We start from the raw sequence: 23923 nt of genomic DNA on the forward strand, positions 1-23923 counted from the left end.
TTCATTCTAGTTACTTAACTAGACCCTTAATTGAATTGATAATTTGCTTAAATTATTATTTTTTGTTTTAACTTCTTTTCATCTCTTGACAGTTGCATATTTCAAGTTAGCTATAACATTTTCTAAGTAACAAGTAAAAAGGTCTAATTAAGCAAATTATCATTTCAATTAAGGGTCTAGTTAAGTAATTGAGAGCTCAGTTTGAATGAAAACCAGCAGCCGCACGGGGGTCCACAGGACCGAGTTTGAGAAGCCCTGCTGTAGTGGACCCTCTGAGTTGGGTTCTTTTGCGGAAGCATGTCTGCCCTCTTGTGGCAACACTCAGAATTCACATAACTTACTGGACAAATAACATTGGTCTATTGGATATTTTAAATTTCAACAAAAAATGGAAAAGTGATCCAGTTTATTTTGTTTTACATCATAAGCTATAGTAGAGTTTGAAATGTGTCTAAATGTAGATTTTAATGAAAGTTTTGATTCTCAATCTCTTTGTGATACAAAACGCAAACATACGACACATCAGTCAAAAGGCAAAAGCATTTTTATTAAATGTGTTTAACAGTTTAGCAAGCATTCAATTAGTGGAACCCTTCAGCTGATCATCCCCACTGGAAAGCAGTCGACACCATTGCAATAGCTGCAATACGATCACTTGGGTTGGAACATTCATTTAACTTTTTCTTTTTAAATCAATCTTATAAAAGGATGAGGGGTTTTACACCCCCTCCTTCATATTTTTTGTGATAAAAAGCTATAAAAACCTTGATCAATTCATAATGACTTTTTTACTGGTCTGAAAGTCACTTCCCCTTAGCTTACACTAATGCAAGCGCTGCTGCCAAGAGCGAGAAATCCAATGCTGCGTGTCTAAGCCAATTATTACAAAGCAGTGCTTTGCCCCTGGCCAATCTTCAGGTCCTTGGCCACAAGCATGGCTGTGACTGGGTGCATTCCAGACCTATACTTCAGAAAGGTACTGACAGCCTGCTCACGGTACTTGTCAAAATTGTACAGCTCTCTGAAACAAAGGAGAAAAAAATATATATAAAGTAAATCACAATATAAAAGTAAACCCCAAATAATAAAAATACCTATGAGTATATAGAAGCTAAATCAGTTACTGTAACTGTTCATTAAATAGTGAGCAGCACTTGAACTTTGAAACTAATGTTAAATATACACTGCATGTAAATATGTCCACCAACAATTCAATCAAATAAATTAAGAAGTGCTACCGGAAAAGCGGGCGAGTAAACTTCATTCTGCCTTGCTCAGTAGCCATCTGGAAGGCCAGAGGGACTGCCCCCTCCCACTTAGCAAGGACACAAACACGCAGCCATCTAAAACAATTGCAAAATAATAAAAATGTAATCAAACACAAACCCACACGTTCTCTATTTCACATCTTATGATAAATATACCACCATCTAATGACACTAGCTTTAGGACTGTACATTTTTAATGCACTGATAATTACAAAAGGATAACCACAAAATATATGCTGACAGACAGTAGCTTTTTTCTCAAGAATTACAATACCACAAATACCAATGAGAGTTCCATGATGATTCAGTATTCTTAAATGTAACCAAAACCTATTTAAATTTAGCTTTAGTAGACCAGCGTGACACAAAACACACACAGAGTTCATGTAGGTAAATTCAATTGATTGATTTTAATGCTATAAACGGTGGTGCTATGTAAATTCAAAGCTGTTTGAACAGATCAGTGTAGTTAAGTAATCTAAGCACTTTAATAGAAATAGGCCCCAATGAGCAATACCCTCGAAAAATGTGTGCCTTGCAAAAATGTATATTTTCCAACACAAAACAGCTGCACGAAGTTGGAAAACAACAGTTTTTTGCTCAATTCGCAAATGTATTTGTGCCTTGCAAAACCACCTGCGCATTCAATAGCAATATAGCAGAAATGCACAAGAGCTACGCATGAAAGTGCAGAATTGAAATAATGTAATGCAATGGAAACATTCTTCGCATTGCAAGCCTGTCATGCTTACCGCAAAACCTAGCCATCTTCATTCAAATTTGGCCTTCAAAGCAATCCCAAATTTTTTGTGCTTAAGCATATGAAATTTATGCACATGCACACATTTGAATCTAATGTTTACCGTTATCACAGGCATTAGCATGGGTAAGCTAAATATTTAAAAGGGCCATCACAGATTCTACAGAATTCAAACAAATGTATCGATGTTGTGCGGTTTGCTGGGAAGGGAGTTTATGATTTCTCTGCTTCTGTCTCCATAATTTTGACAGGTGTCACACAAATATGAGTACATGTTACCTATTCCAATTAATTTACATTTTCTGACTTTCTTGTTTTCTGTTACAGTACCATCCTTTTTTTGTTTGTTTGTTTCTCAGTATTAGCCGTGATCCTGGTTATCAAATCGCTATTGCTCCCTGCTTGGACTGATCTAATCTGATTTTTGTAACGTGTTTTTTTGTAAGAACTGCAAGTCGCCCTGGAGAAGGGCATCTGTTATAAGAAAATACATACATACATAAACAACAACAATTAATAATATTAATACTCCAGTTGGAATCACCTGCTTTTTTAATTATATCAAAACTTGCTTTACAAGCCTGGGGGACAATTAATTCAACTTAAATAACAGAATGAACAGGCTGTGGAATAAGAAAGGATCCCCTTTCATACATTAACTTCATTCAAAACGCAGATAAATACAGTATTCAGTAGCATAGGAGTGTCTTTGATATTGAAATCTATGTGAATGCAAGTTAAGGAGGTGCAAACTGTTGCTTGATCAATCTAGGGTTGATATACTGCAATATACCGTGCTGTACTCTTGATTCTGTTTTGGGAGTTATTCTTTCAGCACCAAGAAAGTATGCTTGGGAAAGCGATTAGTTTTCTTTTGGTCCGAAAGAACAATCATGATAGCAGGTTCCCTGTTTATTTTTAAAACGTGTATTAAAACTAGTGATGCTGCTATCACAATCATTCTTTTGAATGTAATCATCATATAGATGTGGATGGAACCTTGTATGATCGCTGGGTGTTTTCCATTGTTGTAGTACCTTGGAAAGCGTCTGCGTTTCACTTCAATGATTGGGTGAGTGAGTGCTGGAGTGATGTGTGCGGAGTTATGGCTTGCTTTTTAAAATCATTATTTTGTGCCTTGAAAAAACTGGTTTTGTGCTTGCCGCATAGTTTTGAACATGGCAGGATCTTGCAAATTGCCGACCACTCCCGCCAAATTACACCATGCAAACATTATATTTGTGCACAGCGCAAAACGGATTGTGGCATGCAAAAAGAAGTTTCGAATACGGCACAGAACGGCCATTTGCGACGCACATAACCCTCTGCGTGGTGCGCAAACCTTTCGAATATCCGGGCCAGAATATATTTTGAAAAAACTAAAAACACCTGTACATACCTGAATCGTATTTCTGAATTTTTGACAGCATTGAAGTTGTATACCTCCTGCATCCTCTTGACGTGTGACAGCGGAATTGGGTCCTGTAACAAACAAACTCAAATGATTTATAATAAACCACAGGAAGGGTCCTCATAAAAAAAAAAAAACACTTGGTATGAAAGTCCAAAGTTTCAGGTTATACAAGTTTTACACACTTAGATAAAACTATGAAGACAGTATGAATATAACTCACACTTGGCTCCAATAATGTTACTTGCTTGTTAATAAAGTGCTTATTAATAAAGGATTAGGGTCATATCCCATTGAACTGGTTCCAGGGGTCCATGTAAAGATATCTTTCCTGCCAAGAGCTGAATTTCCTGTTTTAGACCCATAATGAAATGCGTATTAAAATCAGTTTCCATCAGTACCGTTCAGTTTGCAGCAGCATGTGTAAATGACACATGCCAGAGGTCCACAGGGTAAAAGAGGGTATCACATTTACAGGACTGGATATAACAGGTTGTGCTGTACATAATCAAATCCCTTTTTACAGCTAATCTTAGAAGCATAAAATACAATATACTAACCAGCCAGTATTTCACACTATGAAACATTGAAAATCAAGCAATACAACACTTACGATCATCCAACACAATCTGCCACCTAGACCAACACAGTACCTCATGCAGTAACAGGGCAAGGAACTCAATCACTTGATGAGAAGACAGCTTCTGCAGATCAGCGGCACTGAAAGAGCTCAAATCAGCTTCGCTTGCCTTGAGGAAAAAAAAAAAAGTCATCAGATACCGAATGTATTTGGAGGTTTTAATGCAACATCAGTTATCATAGCAGTTGTAATTTGGCACCATAATTAAAATAATATTAGAAAAATACTAGTTTCACGAGTAGATTTCTCATATTCATTACACAACTTTGCAAGGATCCTAATATTATGGCAAATCAATTAACAACACTTTCTATGGAAAAGATACTGAATATGTCATTTTGAATTCCTTCTCTTGAAAATGTGAAAGCTTAAGCCAAGATGTTATCAAATGGCTAACATACTTTGCTTATTCATACTAAACCATATACTAGAAACATACTTTATGCTATACATGGTACATGTGTGTTCAACAACAAAAAAAAAAGAACAAACAATGGTAACTAGATTGCAATCCACAATGAAAACCATCCCAACCTTGATCCATCTCTTGCATAAGGCATTGCAGGCATCTGCTAATGTTGTGTCATATCTGTGGAAATACATCCATGGTTACTGCTTTTTTTAAATTTCATTCATACCAACCATTACATATTACTGAGCTTCAGGAAGCACACAATGGGCATCCCTAAAACACGTTCACTTCACTACGCTATACCAACCAAGGAAATAATGAGTTCTCCCCCATTACCAAGCATGTGTTTACTACAGCAAGTCCTGTAATAAAACTAGCTACAGCGAACCAAATACAATGAAACACCTAGATGCATACATCCACACCTAGTACTGCCAGCCAGCAAGAAGTGTGCTTTTCATGAAGAAAGTCATTTACTTACTGTGGTTTTACTGGAGGCATGCCAGGGGTATACATCCAACCATTCCAGTCTACTTTATTGAGAATGTCAACCTGGTAGAAATGTATACTGTAAATATAACTAACTGTATTTAGTTTATATACAAATATTGATGTGAACTGACTAAAAACTGAGCACAATTCAACATGTATCACAATACAAGAAATTATATGTAATTTAAACTGAGTTTAAATGGGTATTCATTTATTTGATGATTGAAAATACATGAACACTCTACCTTATCCTTGAAATATGTAAACAGGTAGTTTTTCCAGTCATCTGTGGTGATACTGCTATAGGCAAACATTTGAATGTAGGACTTGATGAAACCCATAAACACCTCTGTCAAAAACAAAATAACAACAGTCCAGAGGCATTCCGGCAAAGAGATTCATTGTAAATGATAAATAATGTTTTTGATGCTCAGCTTGTTAAGAAACGGGGCCATAAAGGCAGGTTTAACTACTGTCTAATTAAATAATCAGCCAATGAGAGAACTTAAAAGTTTTGGTCCCGATGAACAATTATTTTCATTGAATTCTTCAGCTTTATGAAATTCAGTGTACAGGCAAATCTAAGACTCTGGATAATCAAGTGGAAGTTGTATAAACAAAATGAATTTAATACTGAATTGTTGTCTTTCTGCCATGCCTGCTTCACAGCACAGCTGGCCCGTATGCACAACTACAGCCTTCCAGGTTACCTGGCCCCCCAAGCAGCTCCTCGAGGTGGTAAAGCAGAGCGAACCCCTTTTCATACGGGACCAAGGAGAAGGCTTCATCTGTATTCACTTCGTTCAGATCAGGAACAAGGTTGGTCAGGGGGTTCTTCGCTCCAAATGTGTTAATCTGAAGCGGAAAACAGTTACTTAGGTTGACAAACACCTACTATAGAGGTTTCCAGTTGACAATTTGTGGTTATGAACAGTTTGCCTGGTAAGGTGTCGTTTAAAAAGTCAAGCTCAGGCAAATTTTTCAAATGTATTTATTTAAAAAAAAAAAACCCTCCATAAATTCACAGCCTGACTAACTTACTGAATCCTGCAGCTCCTTCCAGCCTCCCATAGCTTTGAACTGCCTGAACTGTTCATTGAACAAACGGCCCGCAATCATACGCTCCAGGTAGACTGTATGGCCTTCGTTTAACCTGATGGAGAAACAAACTTGTATGTTAATCAGGCAGGATTAGTTATTGTTTTCTGTCTTAATTCCTGCAGCCATAGCAGCCTGGATTGTGAATACATCAGATCCTACAATAAAAACAAGGTTGATCCCGGATAGTGATGTATAGACCAGACAGGTGATATAAGAAGTAGGGGGAAGCATCTGTTTGCATTTGAAGTAGAATGGCCAGTGTGCAGCCATTTTGTTGGCAAATTCAAAAATCACTGTTATGTACAATATCCCCCCCAGGCACACACAGAAAACGATAGGTTGCGGATGCAACCCCGGTTCCCTGAAAGAGAAAATAACCATTAACGTATGGGACATTGCCGTCAGGTAGTAGGGATTGGCTGAGCTTTATAGCAAAGCTGCCGATAGGCCTCTGTGCGAGCTGCCGTGTAAGCCCGCCCCCGCCCGGTGCATGTAATTCACTGACGTGTTTTGCTGACACTACCGACAGCAAAAACGTGGTTTTCATAGACATGAGCTTCATATCCACTGAGTGGAGAGGCTCAAACAGTGCCTTGGTAAGGGCTTCTAGCACCACGTCAAGACTCCATGGCGGTAAGTTGGTCACTCTTGGAGGTCGCAAGCGTCTTGCGCCTTTAAAGAACTGTGATGCCAAAAAATGGGAACCAGGTGATAATCCGTCAATGCGTACATGGCAGGCTGATATGGCGACTAAATACACTTTAATTGTAGAGGGAGATTTCCCTTAATCTAACAGTTTCTGCAGAAACTGTAATATTACTGCCACAGGACAAGATATTGGGTCAAGGCCCCCAGCCAGACACCAATCTTGGAACAACTGCCATTTGTATGTGTACTGCGACCTGGTAGAGGGCGCTCTGGCGCTCTGAATGGTCGAGATCACTGCTGTTGAAAGCTCTAAGGCTGACAGGCGCTCCCACTCAGGGGCCAAGCCCATAGCTGCATGAGCTTGGGGTTTGAGTGCCAAAGCCGACCTTCGGCCTGGGACAACAGGTCTGCTCGTAGGGGAAGCTCCCGCAGTTGACCATGCAGTAACTGCACCACGCTCGGGAACCATACTCTCTGAGGCCACCGAGGAGCGATCAGAATGACTGTCGCTCGCTCTACCCTGACCTTCTCTAAGAAGGCGGGGAGCATCGGAGTCGGTGGAAATGCATATAGGAGGACTGGCGGCCAATTGTGAGCCAGTGCGTCGACTCCTAGGGGGCTGTCGGGATCCCTCACCGAGAACCATAGGGGGCAGTGCGTGGTCTCTCGCGAAGCGATCTACTTATGCTCTGCCAAACCATTCCCAGATGCGCTCTACCACCTGAGGGTGGAGATGCCATTCTCCTGCAAGAGGACCTCCTCTGGAGAGGAGGTCCACTGCGTAATTGACTCTGCCCGGTAGGTGAACCGCGCACAGAGATGTCAAGCGCGGCTGTGCCCATAGCAACAGCCATGCTACCATTCGGTGAAGGTGGGGGGACCGTAGGCCGCCCTGGCGGTTGATATACGCCACAACCGTGGTGTTGTCCGACCGCACCAACACGTGCTTGCCCAGAAGCACTGGCGAGAAGTGCCGAATGGCGAGGTCCACTGCTCTGAGTTCTAGAGCGTTGATGTGGGCTGACCTCCAGGGTCCTGACCACACTCCGCGGGTCCCTGAGCCATTCCAGACTGCTCCCCAACCTTGGTTGGAAGCGTCAGTTGTAACCACTTCCCTCCGGAAGATGGGACCCAGGCGAACGCCCTGGCGGATGTTTGCCGGAACTTTCCACCAGCGCAGTGCTTCCCAGCAGGTCTGGGATACCGTCAACCTGCGATGTTTGTCTCTCTGCGGATGTAACGCGAAGGCATTGAACCAGGCCTGTAGAGGTCTCTGGTGTAATAAGCCCAAGGGAAGGGCTTGTGAGGCGGCAGCCATCAGCCCCAGCATGCGCTGACACAGCTCCATGCTGATTGTTTCTCTCAACCTGAACAGGGAGAGACACCGTTCCAGCAAGACAACTCTTTCTGTTGACAGGGTCGCTTCCATGGACACTGAGTCCAGATGCAACCCCACAAACTCGGTCTGTTGGCTTGGCACAAGGCGGCTCTTCTCTGAATTGACCTTCAGACCCAGCCACTGAAGATGGTTCGTAACCATCACTGTGTGCTGTGCCAGCTGCTCCTTGGACTGCGTGCAGATGAGCCAGTCGTCCAGGTAGTTCAGCAGTCGGACACCTTGATCCCGCAAAGGAGCTAAAATGGCATCCATACATTTGGAAAAGGTTCGAGGAGCTAGAGACAGACCGAATGGGAGAACACAAAACTCGTACACCCTGCTCTGGAATGCGAAACGCATATACTTCCTGTGATCCGGGCAGATGGGTACATGGAAGTACGCATCTGTCAGGTCCACGGTGGTAAACCAGTCGCCCCTCCGGAATTGACTGGATAATGTGCCTGTGCGTAAGCATCCTGAATGATAACCGCTGTAGGTATCTGTTCAGTGCTCGCAGATCTAGAATAGGGCGGAACCTGCCGTCCTTTTTGGGCACTAGAAAGTACTTTGAATAGAACCCCTGGTCGATCAGAGCAGGGTCTACTTGTTGAATGGCACGCTTCCTGAGCAGTGCCTGTATCTCTGCATTCAGAGCTGAGGACTGAACCGAGTCCTTCACTGCTGTTACAACCACCCCCCTGAAGGGGGGAGGCTTTAACCGGAACTGAAGGGTGTACCCAGTGGAGATGGTCTTGTGCACCCAGATGTCGTTGGCGCACTGTTGCCAGAACTGGATCTGTGGAACGGTGTAGGGGTGAGCTAATAGCTGCCTGGATGTCTCAGGGCTGCTTTGGTTGGGCTCGCTCATGAGGGGCCTGGCTAGCGCCACGAGGACACGACTTGCCACCACCTCTAGGGCGCCATTCCACGCGCCGCGGTCTTGGAAAACCAGGCTGGCTGTGTGCTGATGGACCTGCGGGAAGTCCTGCTACCCCGAGGTTGCGCCTGCTGCTGTGGCGGTGTTTTTCACCAAGGCTGTTCCTGAGGCCGCTTCGGCTGGAAATGCTTACTTGGCCACATTTTGGCCATTTGCTGTGATGCCTCCCGTGCCTTGGCAGAGCGTTGCAGCATCTCTTCCACTGCCGGACCAAACGTGTGTCCGGGAGTGATTGGAGCGTCCAGCAAGGGGGCCTTATCAGGCTCCTGCACTCTCACCTGCGAGAGCCAGAGCTGTCTTCTGGCCACCACCAAGGAAGCAATGCTCCTGCCTTGCGCCCGCGCGTTTAACTGGGCCAGCCTTACCAGCAGCTGGCTGACAGTACCCAGCTCGCAGAAGGGCACTCAGGTAAATCTCTTATCAGTGCCGTCTGGTATACCGTCAGTAGACTGGCTATATTAGACAGCCTGACTGCCTCCGTGGCCGCAGAGTACCCTTTTTTAAAGGTGTATTTCTGTGGTCCTGCACTGCTTGTTAGGACATACTGGGTCTTTGGTAAGCCCAGACAGTGTCCGCGTCTTCACCAATGCGGCGAACGCAGCGTCCACAGGTGGAAAGGACGCTAGGCCGGCCTCACTGGCCCCCTGCATAGTAAAGGCCAAAGCCTTGCTAGACGTCGCAGGAGCAGAGGCTGGAGCCCCCCAGGTAGACTCCACTTCCTTGATGAAGTCTGGGAATGCTGGGAGCATCCTGGACTGATGGGACTGGGCTGAAGGCGACTCGAACAGAGATCGCCGGGGAAGCTATGTCTGGGGCCAATCGATGCCTAATTGGCCGTTTGCTCTTTCAACCACAGACCATATAGAGTCATCAGTGTCCATCAGCTCAGACTCAACATCCTGTTCTGAGTGTTGGGAGGCTACCTCAGCCTATACACTGTCCCCTTCCAGGATGTCAGAAGCATCTCTGGAGATGGCGTCAATATCCCAGTCCTTATGCGACTGCATTGGGAGGGAACTAGCCAATGGAGGTTCAGGAGGGGCCGTTGGTTGGCTGGAGACGGGCCCGGCGGCCTGCTCTGGGGCTCGAGGTCCTGCTGTAGCCAGGGACATAAGCAGGGACTACTGTCCCATCATGACCTCCATAAATTGGGGCATTTTGAAGGTTAGCTCTGCCACGTCCCCTACGCCAAGGCGATCTAGAGCGCGATCTAGATTCCCAACGAGGGCGTGCCCTAGAAGGGGAGGGGCTGCTAGCCCGAGCGCGTCCGGTGGGGGACCTCTGACAGATGTAGTCTGGGAGGCTGGGCTCGTGGAGAGCTGCAGTGGATGATGGCGGGGCTGAGATGGTGTGGGAAGAGCCCGATGAAGGGGAGTGCCCACCCACTGACTTCTTGGTTGGAAACCAGCGCAAGACTGGCAAAAAGCCCTATCCGCCAGCACAGATGCGGCGTGCTCCGGCCCGAGGCATGCCATGCACTCATCATGTGGGTCACTGGCAGGCAGCTTTGCCTGACAGGACGTACAGCGGTGAAAGCCCGACATTTTGGGCGAATACGGCACAGTAAACATCGACCGAGCTCCGATCGAAAACATCGAGCAACGAGCGGGGAACACCGATGAGTCGAGCGTTTAGCGTTGAGCGTACAGCGCCGCGCGTCGATATGTCGAGCGTCGAGCATAGATACGCTGAGAGTCAAACGCGTAGCGTCGATGCGCCAAGCGTCAATGAGGCGAGCGTCAAAGCGCCGAAGTGCAGAGCGTCAAGCGTCGATGCGGCGAGCGTCGAGTACGTGGCTTCGAAGCGCAGAGCGTCGAGTACGTGGCGTCGAAGCGCCCAGCACCGAGCGTCGAGGTGCATGCGTCGAGGTGCGTGCGTCGAGCATCAACGTCGAGCACCAAGCCCCAAGCGCAAAGCGCTGCACCAAGCGCGGAAGCGCTACACCAAGCGCCGAAGCGCTGACACCCCGCAGAGCCAGTACCGAGCGTGGAGACGCTAGCACAAGACGCCTAAGCATCAGCTGACCCGCAGAGCGGAGACGCTAGTGCTGGTACGGTGTCTATATGGTGTTTATATACTTACCTTGGTGCTGGGGAAAATGTGCTTGGTGGTCGTCTTCTTTTTCTGGTGAAAGGGATTTTTTTTTTTTGTTTTTATTATTCTGGAACGCTGCAGCAAGTGCTTGGTGTACTGTAGATGGGCTGTAGGGCAAACCGTACAGCTACCACACGGTGGGGAACACACAGCAGTGGAAGATAATAGCGGGCTGCAAAGCAGACTCCACACACACACACACACACACACACACACACACACACACACACACACACACGGTCTAGTCACGCAAGACCGAGGCTGCATTATGCGCGTGGCCTAGGCCAACGCCGCGCGTCCTAAACAATGTATATATATATATATATATATATATATATATATATATATATATATATATATATATATATATATATATATGAAAAAATATATACAATCCAAAACACACAGTATAAATAATATTTAATAATTATAAATAATTATAATAATTATAATAACAGAAGACGGAGACCACGAGGTTACACAAAAACGCGATGCCGAAGCAAAGCGTGAAGGATATAATGTAATATATATAAAAAATATATAACACAATTATAAAATCCAGTAACCAATAATAAACTCGGAGAAGGGGCCAAAACCAGCTTCTCAAGCCTAAGCTTTTTGAGTACAGACAGTCACAGGCTCTAGTACCTACCGCTACCAATGCTGAAGACAAAAGAGGAAGAGAGTCTCTGCGCGCTGCGTATAGTAAGCTCCCAGGGGGGCGGGCTTACACGGCAGCTCGCACAGAGGCCTATCGGCAGCTTTGCTATAAAGCTCGGCCAATCCCTACTACCTGACGGCAATGTCCCATATGTTAATGGTTATTTTCGAATTGAAAGGGAACTTCAGTGTATTTTTAATGTTCTTGTTGCCCCAAAATGTACCAGAAGTGCTCCCATGTTTTGTTGGTCACCAGGTTGCCCGTCCAGCTGTGGGAGATTTCATGTGCAATTACCTAGAGAGAAAAACAATGACAATCAAAACGCTGTGATAAGTATCAGACAGAACTAGAACACAACAAAACATGCTTTTAAAGCTCACAGCTGCGGCTGATTACTTACACTGGCTAAGGATCGGTCTCCAGCCTGAAACAGGAACAAAAACACATTATTCCGTGTTCAGCCTAAACAGAAATCTGTGTTCTTTTCATCTTTCATCATAAAGGACGTTACTTGAATTTCTCAATTCACCAGCTATAAAAACACACACTCAAAATAACCTAACCTGCTGTAGCTATTGCATCAACATGTATCAGTAGGATGTTACAGTGTGGAAATATAAAATATATATATATATAATATATATAATTGTAGTGGCTGCTTACAGTCACCACATCCTCTTTCATTCACGGAACTGGTAAAAACAGGAAGAAAAAAAATTGAGAAACTGAAACAAATACTTTAAACAGACAAGAAAGCCTCTTTTTTATTTAAAGGCAAGCATTCTGCAAATAAACCTTGCAGGGTAATTATTATTATTATTATTATTATTATTATTATTATTATTATTATTATTATTATTATTATTATTATTATTATTCTTTTTTTCACAGAAACAGGGATTTTGGTTAGAACAAGATTCCTGACTTACCAGCAGGGTTGGGGTTGCAAAGGTGAGACATGGATTCTCCATACCACCATAAGGGAAGGAAGGTGGAAGTACCAGAAGGTCATACTGTCCCCACACATAGGGCCCGGCCAGCTGCTCAGCAGTCTTCAGCATTGTTTCAGTCTGAAATTCAAGTTTGAAATTGAATATATTAATACTCGTCCATAACTTCAAAACTCTCAATCAGAATTCTAAGGTTAAACTATAAGAAACCACGTGATTATGTCTGTGTTTAATCATGCTGCAGGATGATAGTGTTGTTACCAGATAGACAGAGATTCATTTTAAACTTGTGTGGAGATGTGTCACAAAGATGGCCGGAGTGGGTGGCGTCAGACCAGAGCCAGAAAATAAGCAACAGAGAGGTGGAGTTTGGTGGAGCTGAGCGAATGGTCTCGCTCAGCATTTAATAAGTGAACAGACAGTCAGGAAATAAATGGTTGTAACAAACAAAAACAGGACATGGCACATTCATCAAGATAAACAGACAAACAAAATTGACTAAACAAAACACGGTGAGCAGATATTTTACTACTACTACTATTATTATTATTATTATTACTGCCGTCTCCAATCACGTTCTCCACTCACCGAACACACAACCCCGAGTGGGTGAAAACATGCTGCTTTTATGCAGCTGTACCGAGACTCGATTGCTAATCAATCATTCAATTGGAGTCGCGGTACAACTGCACGTGAATTAATAGAGTGCAATTCCCCGTGCTCACATATTATTACATTTTACTTGCACGTGAAGTGCTGTGCAATCCTCATGCCTAAATACAATATACATTTTAAACACTCGTGTTACACAGACCGGTTTATATCCCGTGTACCAATGACTATACACCAACATTTTAAACACACCACACGCAACATATAACAGAAAATACACACAGGGGCGGGCAATTTGTCACAAGATGCTATTAAACATGACCCACCTCAGCAAACTCATAAGCTGCAAGATCCACCATCTCCTTCTCTGACCACACTGTAGTTCTAGGTCCAATCTCTCTGAAACAAAAATATAAAATCAGATGTTTTAAACACATACTTGAGGAGTTCAGAACAGATGCAAAATGTTGTTTCTGTGGCTGCCTTGCCTACACTAATGAAGAACTAAAAGTATGAATATAAATTTACCAGAAAAAATGGTAACGCAAAATGCGTGACGTTTATGGGCATTTCGTCTGGAGGGTAAAACCACAACTTTTTGGAAGAAGTGTTACGTCCTCTGTACAGACCATCTCTGTTTAAAATATTCTTACATTATAAATTATAACTAACAAATCAACAGTGTGAGATAAAAAGAATATTCAAGGAATCCTATAGAAGACTGTCTGGTGCAGTGGTTAAAGCAATGGGCTTCTAACCACGAGGACCCCGGTTCAAATCCCAGCTCAGCCACTGACTCATCGTGTGACCGTGAGCAAGTCACTTAACCTCCTTGTTCTCCGTCTTTTGGGTGAGATGCTGTTTTAAGTGATTCTGCAACAGATGCATAGTTCACACACCCTAGTCTCATATCTTGTAAAGTGCTTTGTGATGGTGGTCCATTAAGAAAGGTGCTATATAAAAGATTATATTATTATTATTATATAGGAAGTTTCTTATTTCTAACATTTGCTTTGCTGCTGAGGTCTGGTAAGCTGGTATGACTGCAAACAGGATGTGAAACTGCAGAAGCAACATAGGTCATCCATTGGGGGTGCTGAAGTAAGGGACCGAGAAAATAACAATCAGAACTGCAGCAAGATAGCGAGAGCACACAGCTATGGCACAGCGTTATGAATGGCTGACAGGACACACAGAGATGATGCACCACTTATTTACCTTCAGAATTAAGTTTGGGGTCATTATTTTACTTCCCCCTCTGGAAAGCACTGTAGCACATATTGACAAAGGCATTAGCCAAAACTAGTTACTTGATGTTACTTATTGTTTCACTTCTAACTGCTTCTGGCAGTGTCCCGCCCCTTTGTTTATTATATTTTTGTATTATGATTTATATGTATAAATGTGACGGCGAAAAGCCGCATTTTGTATTTGATTTTGAAAAACCTTGTGAGGATGCGTGACTGATAAGCTACTGATTATATAACTGTCTGACAGTCAAGCATCCTTATTAATCTCGTGCAGACTATGGCCGAGGGGTAATAAGGTAATTAATTAATAGCCAGTTAACCTCTCGGCCAGAATATAAAAGCCTGCAGCTGTCTGCGCTCAAGTTTGAGAATGTCAGAGGAGAATTGCTATACGTGCTGGCTAAAAACCAACACGATACTTGTTTTGTTTCTGTTGTTTATTTGTTTAACCAACGCGCCTTTTTGTTTGTGTGTATTTTTGTTCAAACTGTTTATTTTGTTAATAAATATACTGAGCGCCATGGATCAGTTTTCACCCGCCAGTCCTTGTTTTGGAGTGTGTTTCTGGTCTGGCATCACCCCTGCAAAGCCTTCCTGGTCACACTGCTGTAGCAAGACATTAATAACAAGTCGTCTTGACTGCTTACCTATAATTTTCAAGGACAAACTACAACAATAAATAAGACCCTCATCTTACTGTACATAGAACCACATATTCTCAAATCCAACGAAGCATACTTGAACTCACCTGCTCTCTAATGCACCAACTACAATAGCAATCAAGTATGACGGCATTGCCACCTATTTAATAAGAAAACATACTGTTAGATTAAACACACTCGGTTCTCATCCCAACTTCAGAATTATTTTGCAGTCATTTCTAAATGGCTAGATAACAGCCATTATATTATTATTCCCCCTCTCTGCAAGGGCTGTGTTTATTTGCAGTATTCTCTTTCACTGCCTGTAACTTTGTCAATATTAAGGCAGCAACAGTGGTATTTAGATGTCAGTCCGCAGGCTAACCAAAGGATGTGCCTAGAAAAATATCTCTACCGATTAACATACCAATCGTTTATCTATGGTTCAGCTAAAAAGACACCATAAAAGAGCAACATCTTTAGTTTCATAATGCTGAACATGCAATTTAATTTTACAAGAACTCAATATCTTCCTGACCAAAGGATGTTAAAGATGTTATCATTACCCAAAAAACTATTAGATCTGTTGCCTGCAATATTTAAAACAGTCATCTTTCTATAGCCTAGGGCTTCTCAAACTCGGTCCTGGGGACCCCCTGTTGCTGCTGGTTTTCATTCCAACCGGGCTCTCAATTACTTAACTAGACCCTTAATTGAACTGATCATTTGCTTAATTTGACCTTTTGACTTGTTTTCAGCTCTTAAGCAGTTGCAGTTCAAATTACTTATAAAATGTTACAGCTAACTTTAAATATGCAACAAGTAAAAAGGTCTGTTTAAGCAAATGATCAGTTCAATTAAGGGTCTAGTTATGTAATTGAGAGCTCGGTTGGAATGAAAACCAGCAGCCACAGGGGGTCCCCAGGACCGAGTTTGAGAAATTATAGCCCATACCTGCGTAGATTTACATTATTTTAAATAAAGGGTTTGTTCATTTTATACTGCAAATCTTTGTTTCACCACAGAATTAAACTGTCAGCACCACTGTCCTATCAAATACATGTCACCCTACCCCTATTCTAAGGGCTCTAGCACTTACAGCTTGCCTGAATCGATAGATGGTCCTGCTGCTGTCCTTGGGGTCGGCCTCCTGGCCATCCCTGACAGCACTCATAACAGCCACCAACTCCTTTGGCACGGAGACCTGGTTCAAAGAGAAAACCCCTTTTGAGCAATATATAAACCTAGTGACATGATGATAAACTACAGGTATGGAAAATATAATGCCCTTAATACTGTAAACGTACTGTAGAATGTTAAATAAACAACACAAATACACAGTTTTACAAAAGCATGTTTCAGCTTAAAGGACAAGACAAAATACATAGACCACAAAATTCCAGACATGAACAGAAGGTTGTTAAATACTGACAGAGAAATTTGAACATTTTGTGCCCATTATCTTAGATATCAGAGGAGTAATTAGGATGGCTCCTGATTAAATCACAACTGTTGGCAGGGTAGTAAATATTAGCCTGTACTACAGTTACCCAAAGTTTAAATCAAATCTTAGGCTATGTAAATGTTTATTTGTTGGCAACAATTAACAGGAGCCCACCCTGAAAAGTCTAGTGGAAGATTATGGTCTGCTGGGAATACACACTGCACCAACCACAGCCTCCCTGTGACTCTTTAGAACTAAGTGGAAGCTTCTGCCTACTCTTTCAGCAACTGCACATTGCTGCCTCTTTATAATGCCCTTTTGTGAAGCATAAAATCCTCTCTATTGTATTATTTACGTATTGATAAAACAGTGTGTACTGATAAAGTCTTGTGGCATACAACTGTACCCTGATGAGAGGTGGCTTATGCTAGGGCTGTGTCGTGTTCTCAGAATAACATACCTGAGCATAGTAAGTATGCTTCACAGATGGTGTATCCTGACATGGGATCATGGTCCGGCAATGGGTAGCCTGAAACAAACAAGTTATACAGAAATAATGACCTAGATCCAAACATACAGCTGTAAAGGATGTCTTAGTTTAACAACCTTCACTGCAATTCATACAGGTATTTAAAAAATATTTTTACTAACTTACTAAACCTTCACCATGAGTTTCCTAACTCCTAACTGTGACTCCAGGTCTGCTTTTTGGGAGCTACTTCACCATGACGAAGCCCCAACCCCTACCCATTCTCTTTTAATTTAACAATTTAATATATTCCAAAAATAGCGGTGTTGTAAGGTTTTTTTTTTTTTGTTTACACTATTTAGTCATATAATTGGACCAAGTTCAGTAAGACAAGTTTAGATAAAGCGTGGAGAAACCAAACCAATATGGACTGTTAATTTTGCTTCTCATGTGGTATTACCAGTATGGATTCCAACAGCTTAATTCAAGCTAAAACCAGCTGTAATCTTCATCACTGAGCAATAAGCAGGCGTTCCAGTCAACCTGTGGGCTGGTTAAGTATTGAAAATGAAGGCGCAGTGCGCATTTTCTTACCAGGTTTACTGCAGATTAAGGTACAGAACCTTTTTCCTTTCATTAGATATTTCAAAAATAGATTTACAGAAACTAAATCCTTTGAGATCAGCAAGAAAACCAATGACCCCTGCACTTCATAGTACACATGGAATAATTTCCTACGAAAACATTAATGCCAGAACATGGATGACATTCCATATCTAGTTTTTTTGTCAGTAACAAATTCATTATAGAACACAGGACCCAGTTCCAGGGACCTGGCCCATTGAAAGTCTTTACATTTTATTTTGCACATCATGTTCAGCACCAGTTACTGGCAGATTGTATTTACAGCCGAGGTACATTTACACGGTGCCCTTGTCTGTGGTATTGAAGGAAGGGGTGTGGTCTAGGTGTCATACCTGGCACTGACTGAAGAGATAGGGGTGCTTCTTCCCTGCTGTCTGCTCAGGGGTGAGCCACTGCAGTGCGAAGGCTTGTGGCGAGGTCTCATAAGACACTTCAATGATCACGTGCTGACCCCTGAAACAAGGCAGATCTCTCAGTTATATATATGCTTAAGAAATTAGGTTATCCTTAAGGTTCCAAAATGTCCTCATGCAATGCATTAACAGCCAAGATTGTATGCAGGAGTTGCCATTGCATATCCCCTGATTTTTTATTAAGGGGGGGGTTTATATAAAGTCCTCCAGGCTGGCTTATCCTCCTCTCCTGCTCCCAGTTGTTCCCTCCAATGGATATCTGGAAGTACTTCAAGTAGTTTCTGCTGTTTAACTTTTACACAAATTCCATAAACTTTTTTCCCCTCTAAAAAATTAAACTGGAATTTACACAAATCCTTCACCTTTAAAATCTTGCCATTCCAAAATGACTTATCGCAGGGGAGATTAGCAAAGAAGGAAATGGAGTTCGCTGAGGTATTCGACGTTCATCAAAAACACGCCCCAGTGCCTCTCGCCACTCCAGAGACAGAGCTTCACGCAGCTGTGCCAGATACAGATCTGCCACATGCACAGACCGCATGGCCAGAGCACCGGCCACACATTCAGGACTTTTCCAGACACACTGCTCTGTGTCTATCAGATCACAATCTTTACTATTTTAGCCCTTAAGAGAGAATCGTTAAAAGATTCTGAACTATTAAAGGAAGTATTAAGGTGTGGATTAAATAGCAAAGGCTACTCCAGAACCCCAAAAGGATCCAGTGGGTCAACATATTCAGCCTTTAGTAACGTCCAAGCCCTCAGCACACTCCTATAAAAGAAGGCAAGGCATGAAAACTGCATTTTGTCAAAGTCTAAAAACAACAAATTAAAATCAAAACCAAGCCCTCCAACCTGATGAAGAAAAGAAAATGCCAGTTCCCTCCATGGCAGCTTTACTGGAGAGAAAAACAATTTTCTCAGAGCCTGAACCCTAAAGGCAGCCGGCACTCAATATTCATAAGACCTTGTCCACCCTCTTCCAGTGGTAGATACAACACACACTGCTTTAACCAATAACACCCATTCCAAAAAAAAAATAAGAGCAGAGACTGAATCTGTTGAATCAAGAATTGCGGAGGTTCCTCACAGATCAATTTATGCCAGAGACTGGAAGCAACCAAATTATTTAAAACCAAAACTCTTCCTCTGAAAGACATTTGTGGAAGAAGTCGCCGCCACCTCTGCAAGCGACATTTTGCTTTTTCTAGAACCCCATCCCAGTTTAACTGTTCTACTTTCTCATTGCCTAAAAAGACCCCCAGATATTTAAACCCATCCTGGCTCCGTGGGTGTTCTAAAACTTTTGACCGGTAGTGTAGATTAACAGGCACCAGAGGGGAGTCACTTATCTCCGTTGTAATTTGAAGCACCTGAGGCTGATTAAGCCCCTGCATAAAGGCAAGTAAACCCTGCAATCAGGACTATCTGTGTGATGCCTGTGTGGTCGGAACTAAAAAAAACAAACACAAAAAACACAACGTACTGTGTGAACCTTAAAGTGAACTGAGAGTTTTGCTAAACTATAAAACCTGGTGTGTGTGTGTGTATATATATATATATATATATATATATATATATATATATATATATATATATTATATATATATATATATAATAATGTTTTTTAGTTAGGCATCATGTTTTTTGAAGAGATGTGGCAAGACATTTTTCTGTTATTACTCAGCATCAGCCAATACACACATGATTTATAGTTTAGGGTTCTTTTAAAAAGTTTAGTTTAGCACTACTTGTTTTATTTTCACTTTTGTAAATAATAAAAGTGCTTTTCTTTGCAATTCTTGTGTCTGGGTCTGTGTATTTAAAAGGGTGGGAATGAGTCTCAGCTGTAAGGCTTTGTTACAATATATCAATTTTAAAAACACTGAATTTGCTTTAATTAAAGTCAATCATGTGGGTATTGGCTGATGCTGAGTAATAACGGAAACATATCTTGCAACATCTCTTCAAAAAATAGGATGAGAATCACTAGGTACCATAAAAAATATATATATATATATATATATATATATATATATATATATATATATATATATAATAAAGATTAAAGATTCACTGATTACACTTCTTAAAGTCACCACTGTTAACTTCCCTTATTGGATTGCAAAATACCCTCTCCACTCTGCCTGAAGAAGCTTTGTGACCACAAAGCAGCAATGTTGAAATGCACACTTAGCTGCTGCTGCTTGCACATTTACCTGGACAACTCAAATGGAAGGGTGATCTCCAAGGGGGAGCCATTGAAGCTGTGTGCCGTTCCCAAAGTAAACTTGGCATCCTGTCCATTGGCTGTAACTTTATTTATTTTCAGGTCCTTTGTGTCCAAAATCTGAAGTTAAACACAAAAATGTTATTAAATTTTTAAAAAGGATAACGCTACACAATAGAAATATTTTCCCCTTCTGTTTTTATTTTTTTTATTTTTAAATTCATACAGTAAGTGCAAATCTAATGCATCTTAAACAATTAAATAAGGTTTGTAAAAGATGTTGGAATAGCCAAGTATTACACAACATAAAGCTGCACAGAAAAAAGGGGATAGTGAAAATGCAAAAGTGAACGCAAAATGTATAACAGCATAAGTCAAAGAAGGAAATGTAAAATGAAGAAGTGAAGGCTTACACAAAAGGACAGTAAATCTGGTAACATGTTACACAAGGGAGCCACCAGCTACAATTAAAAAAAAAAGAATTTGCTAAAATTGTAACAAACACATCAACTGATACAGCCTTTAAAAAATATGATCAAAAGGACTATAGTCCGAGGCTCAAATAATATTATTGCACACATTGCAGGTTTACTTTTCAGCTCATTGACCAACTTACTGCACAACCCTGTCACAGGTCCGTCTAAGACATCTCATTTTAGCTACTGTATAACGAAGGCAGTAAATACAACTGGCTTCCAATATATAAACCACAATGCATACTGACAGGGGTACAAACTCTACTGAACACAATGCATACTGACAGGGGTACAAACTCTACTGAACACAATGCATACTGACAGTGATACAAACTCTACTGAACACAATGCATACTGACAGTGATACAAACTCTACTGAACACAATGCATACTGACAGTGATACAAACTCTACTGAACACAATGCATACTGACAGTGATACAAACTCTACTGAACACAATGCATACTGACATTGATACAAACTCTACTGAACACAATGCATACTGACAGTGATACAAACTCTACTGAACACAATGCATACTGACAGAGATACAAACTCTACTGAACACAATGCATACTGACAGTGATACAAACTCTACTGAACACAATGCATACTGACAGTGATGCACAGTACACAGAATGGATCCTTGACCTTATGTTTGATTTTCCTTACAATTTACACTAAACTAATAAAAAACATTTGAAGGAAATTGAAAACACTTTTTAAATGACTTGAAAATCAAATTTCAACAACAGCTTTCAAAGTCAAAAAGGTCTCATGATTCAACTTGTGGACATTCAGAATTTAATTAATCTAATCCGGCTTTTTGCTTACAAATTTTCCTCCCCCGTTTACAAGCGATTAACAGTCAAATCCAGACTCTCATGAATTATCTTCTAACATTTTGTTCTATTCCATACAAAAGTAGGAAAGTATGACATCTGGGGACTGTAACTACACTTTGCCACTGTGAAAACTTGTAATTATATATATATATATATATATATATATATATATATATATATATATATATATATATATATATATATATATATATATAACACGTTTTCACAGGGTGTGGTATATGTAGTAGTTACAGTCCCCAGATGTCATACTTTCCTACTTTTGTATATATATATATATATATATATATATATATATATATATATATATATATATATAAAGTTCCCAACATTGTATAGGATTAATTTAAAGCAGTTGATATCAATGAAACAGTATTCATAGACATTGGCAATTTCGTGTATTTAACTTTTTGCATTATCTTTCTGTTGTGGTTGCTCAAAGAGTTTATACTTGGATGAGAATCACTGTGTTTGCAATTGGTAATGTCGACCACAAAATAATTCCATCTGTCAATAGTTTGTTAACTCTTCGCGAAGTTAACATCTGCAGAACAAGACACACCTGCGTCTTCAGACCCAGTGACAGACAAAAACAAAGGTAGAAAGAGATGGCACGGCACGGCTTACCGTGTCTAACGCAGTTTATTGTACCAAAAACTAAGAATATGTATTTAAAAGTCTGCAATGAAATTACAGATTATATATAAGTAGGATTCGTATCTGGGACCGTACTCATTCACAGTAATTCAATTGCGATTGACATACACAGTAACAGCAGACATCACAAAAACAACATTTTCATCATAAGCATTTGATTCTATAGACATTGATATATTGTACATAGTTCACATATTACTGCTGTTAACAATTTACAGATGAATGAATTAAAGGCATATACTGTAGTCGGTATTATAGAAGAAAATAGACAACGTTACCAGGCTAGACAATTTGTTTTCCAATGCCTCTATAGTTAGAGCGACGTTCCCTTTAATAGCGTGATGGTCAAAATCTACATGAAAGCGCAGATTCAAGTGTTTGGTGATGCACTTGGAGAATGAAGCAAAGGAGCTGGGATCCGTCACTGTTGCCATGACTCGAGAGTTCAATGATGTTCTCCAGAAAGCACAGCTGCAGACAGCGATACCATACATCCACACGGGGCAGGGCAGTGCGCTGTGCTTACTGGGACTGTAGTTATTACCGTTCCTGATCTCTTCCGTGAGCTGCAAGATAACTACATTCCCCCAGAACACACCGCACTACAAGCTATCCCAACAAAGAAACAATTGTGGCCGTGAATTCTTGTATTAATTAAAATTAAATGAAATTCAAAACAACACTGCAAAACTACATTACATTTCCTGTTAGGATGTGGCACGTTATTAATGACGAATTAAGAATCTTAAATAAAAGGGAGAAAGGAAAAAATAAGACAAAGTAACAAACGTCAATCAATGTAATACCTAACCTAGCATAAAAGGAAATGCTACTTTTTTGTCATTAAGTTGAAGAAAAATAAGGTATTGTTTACTGGCGACCGGAAAGAGTTGAATGAAAGACTAATATTGAAGGATTCCCAGCACTCCACAGACATTACCAACAGAACATGTTTACATCAATCATAATTGTTTATGAGTGTAGACCAAAATCTTTGAACTACGCAGTATCACAGTAAAAGGATTTTAAGCTGAATTTCTAATAACATTCTGGCAAAAACCTCCACACAAATCACTTTGATTATTATTATTATTATTATTATTATTATTATTTATTATTATTATTATTATTATTATTATTTAAACAAGGAATGTTCTGAAGTCATAAGGAAACATTCATGAAGGGGTACTAGTTAGGCAGGTAATTTATACCTGATGCTGTTCTAGTTATTTCCAATTTTTTTGTTATGAAACATAGTCTTGATGCAAACTGTGCCCAAGTTTCTGTTAAGAATTTAGCCAAAGCTATATTTGTGTTTCAGATATTACTTTTACTGGGTGCCCTTGGAAATGCTGTAACATGCCTGTTATTTATGATAAAACACATCATAGAATTCCCTGTTCTTTTACCAAGACATAATATCCAGCTAAAATAACAAAGAGATGGTATGTGTGTGCCAACAAATACACCT

General features: G+C 41.1%; 1 protein-coding gene across 1 annotated transcript; it reads right to left on the reverse strand.

The window, feature by feature from the left end:
* Window positions 1-526: 526 nt before the first annotated feature.
* LOC121319837 (leukotriene A-4 hydrolase-like) lies at window positions 527-23001 on the reverse strand. The gene is made up of 19 exons (XM_041257693.1): window positions 22731-23001; window positions 20446-20576; window positions 18146-18266; window positions 17160-17228; window positions 16355-16459; window positions 15363-15415; window positions 13691-13763; window positions 12732-12872; window positions 12203-12226; window positions 12026-12096; window positions 6025-6136; window positions 5694-5838; window positions 5229-5332; window positions 4973-5043; window positions 4614-4668; window positions 4093-4188; window positions 3428-3510; window positions 1239-1343; window positions 527-1021 (listed from the first exon to the last, which is right to left on the reverse strand). The coding sequence occupies exons 1-19, from the start codon at window positions 22944-22946 to the stop codon at window positions 883-885; spliced, it is 1914 nt and encodes a 637-aa protein (XP_041113627.1). The 5' UTR covers window positions 22947-23001; the 3' UTR covers window positions 527-882.
* Between the last annotated feature and the right edge of the window lie 922 nt (window positions 23002-23923).

The sequence above is a fragment of the Polyodon spathula genome, chromosome 8, assembly GCF_017654505.1.
Source record: "Polyodon spathula isolate WHYD16114869_AA chromosome 8, ASM1765450v1, whole genome shotgun sequence".
Classification (NCBI taxonomy): Eukaryota; Metazoa; Chordata; class Actinopteri; order Acipenseriformes; family Polyodontidae; genus Polyodon; species Polyodon spathula.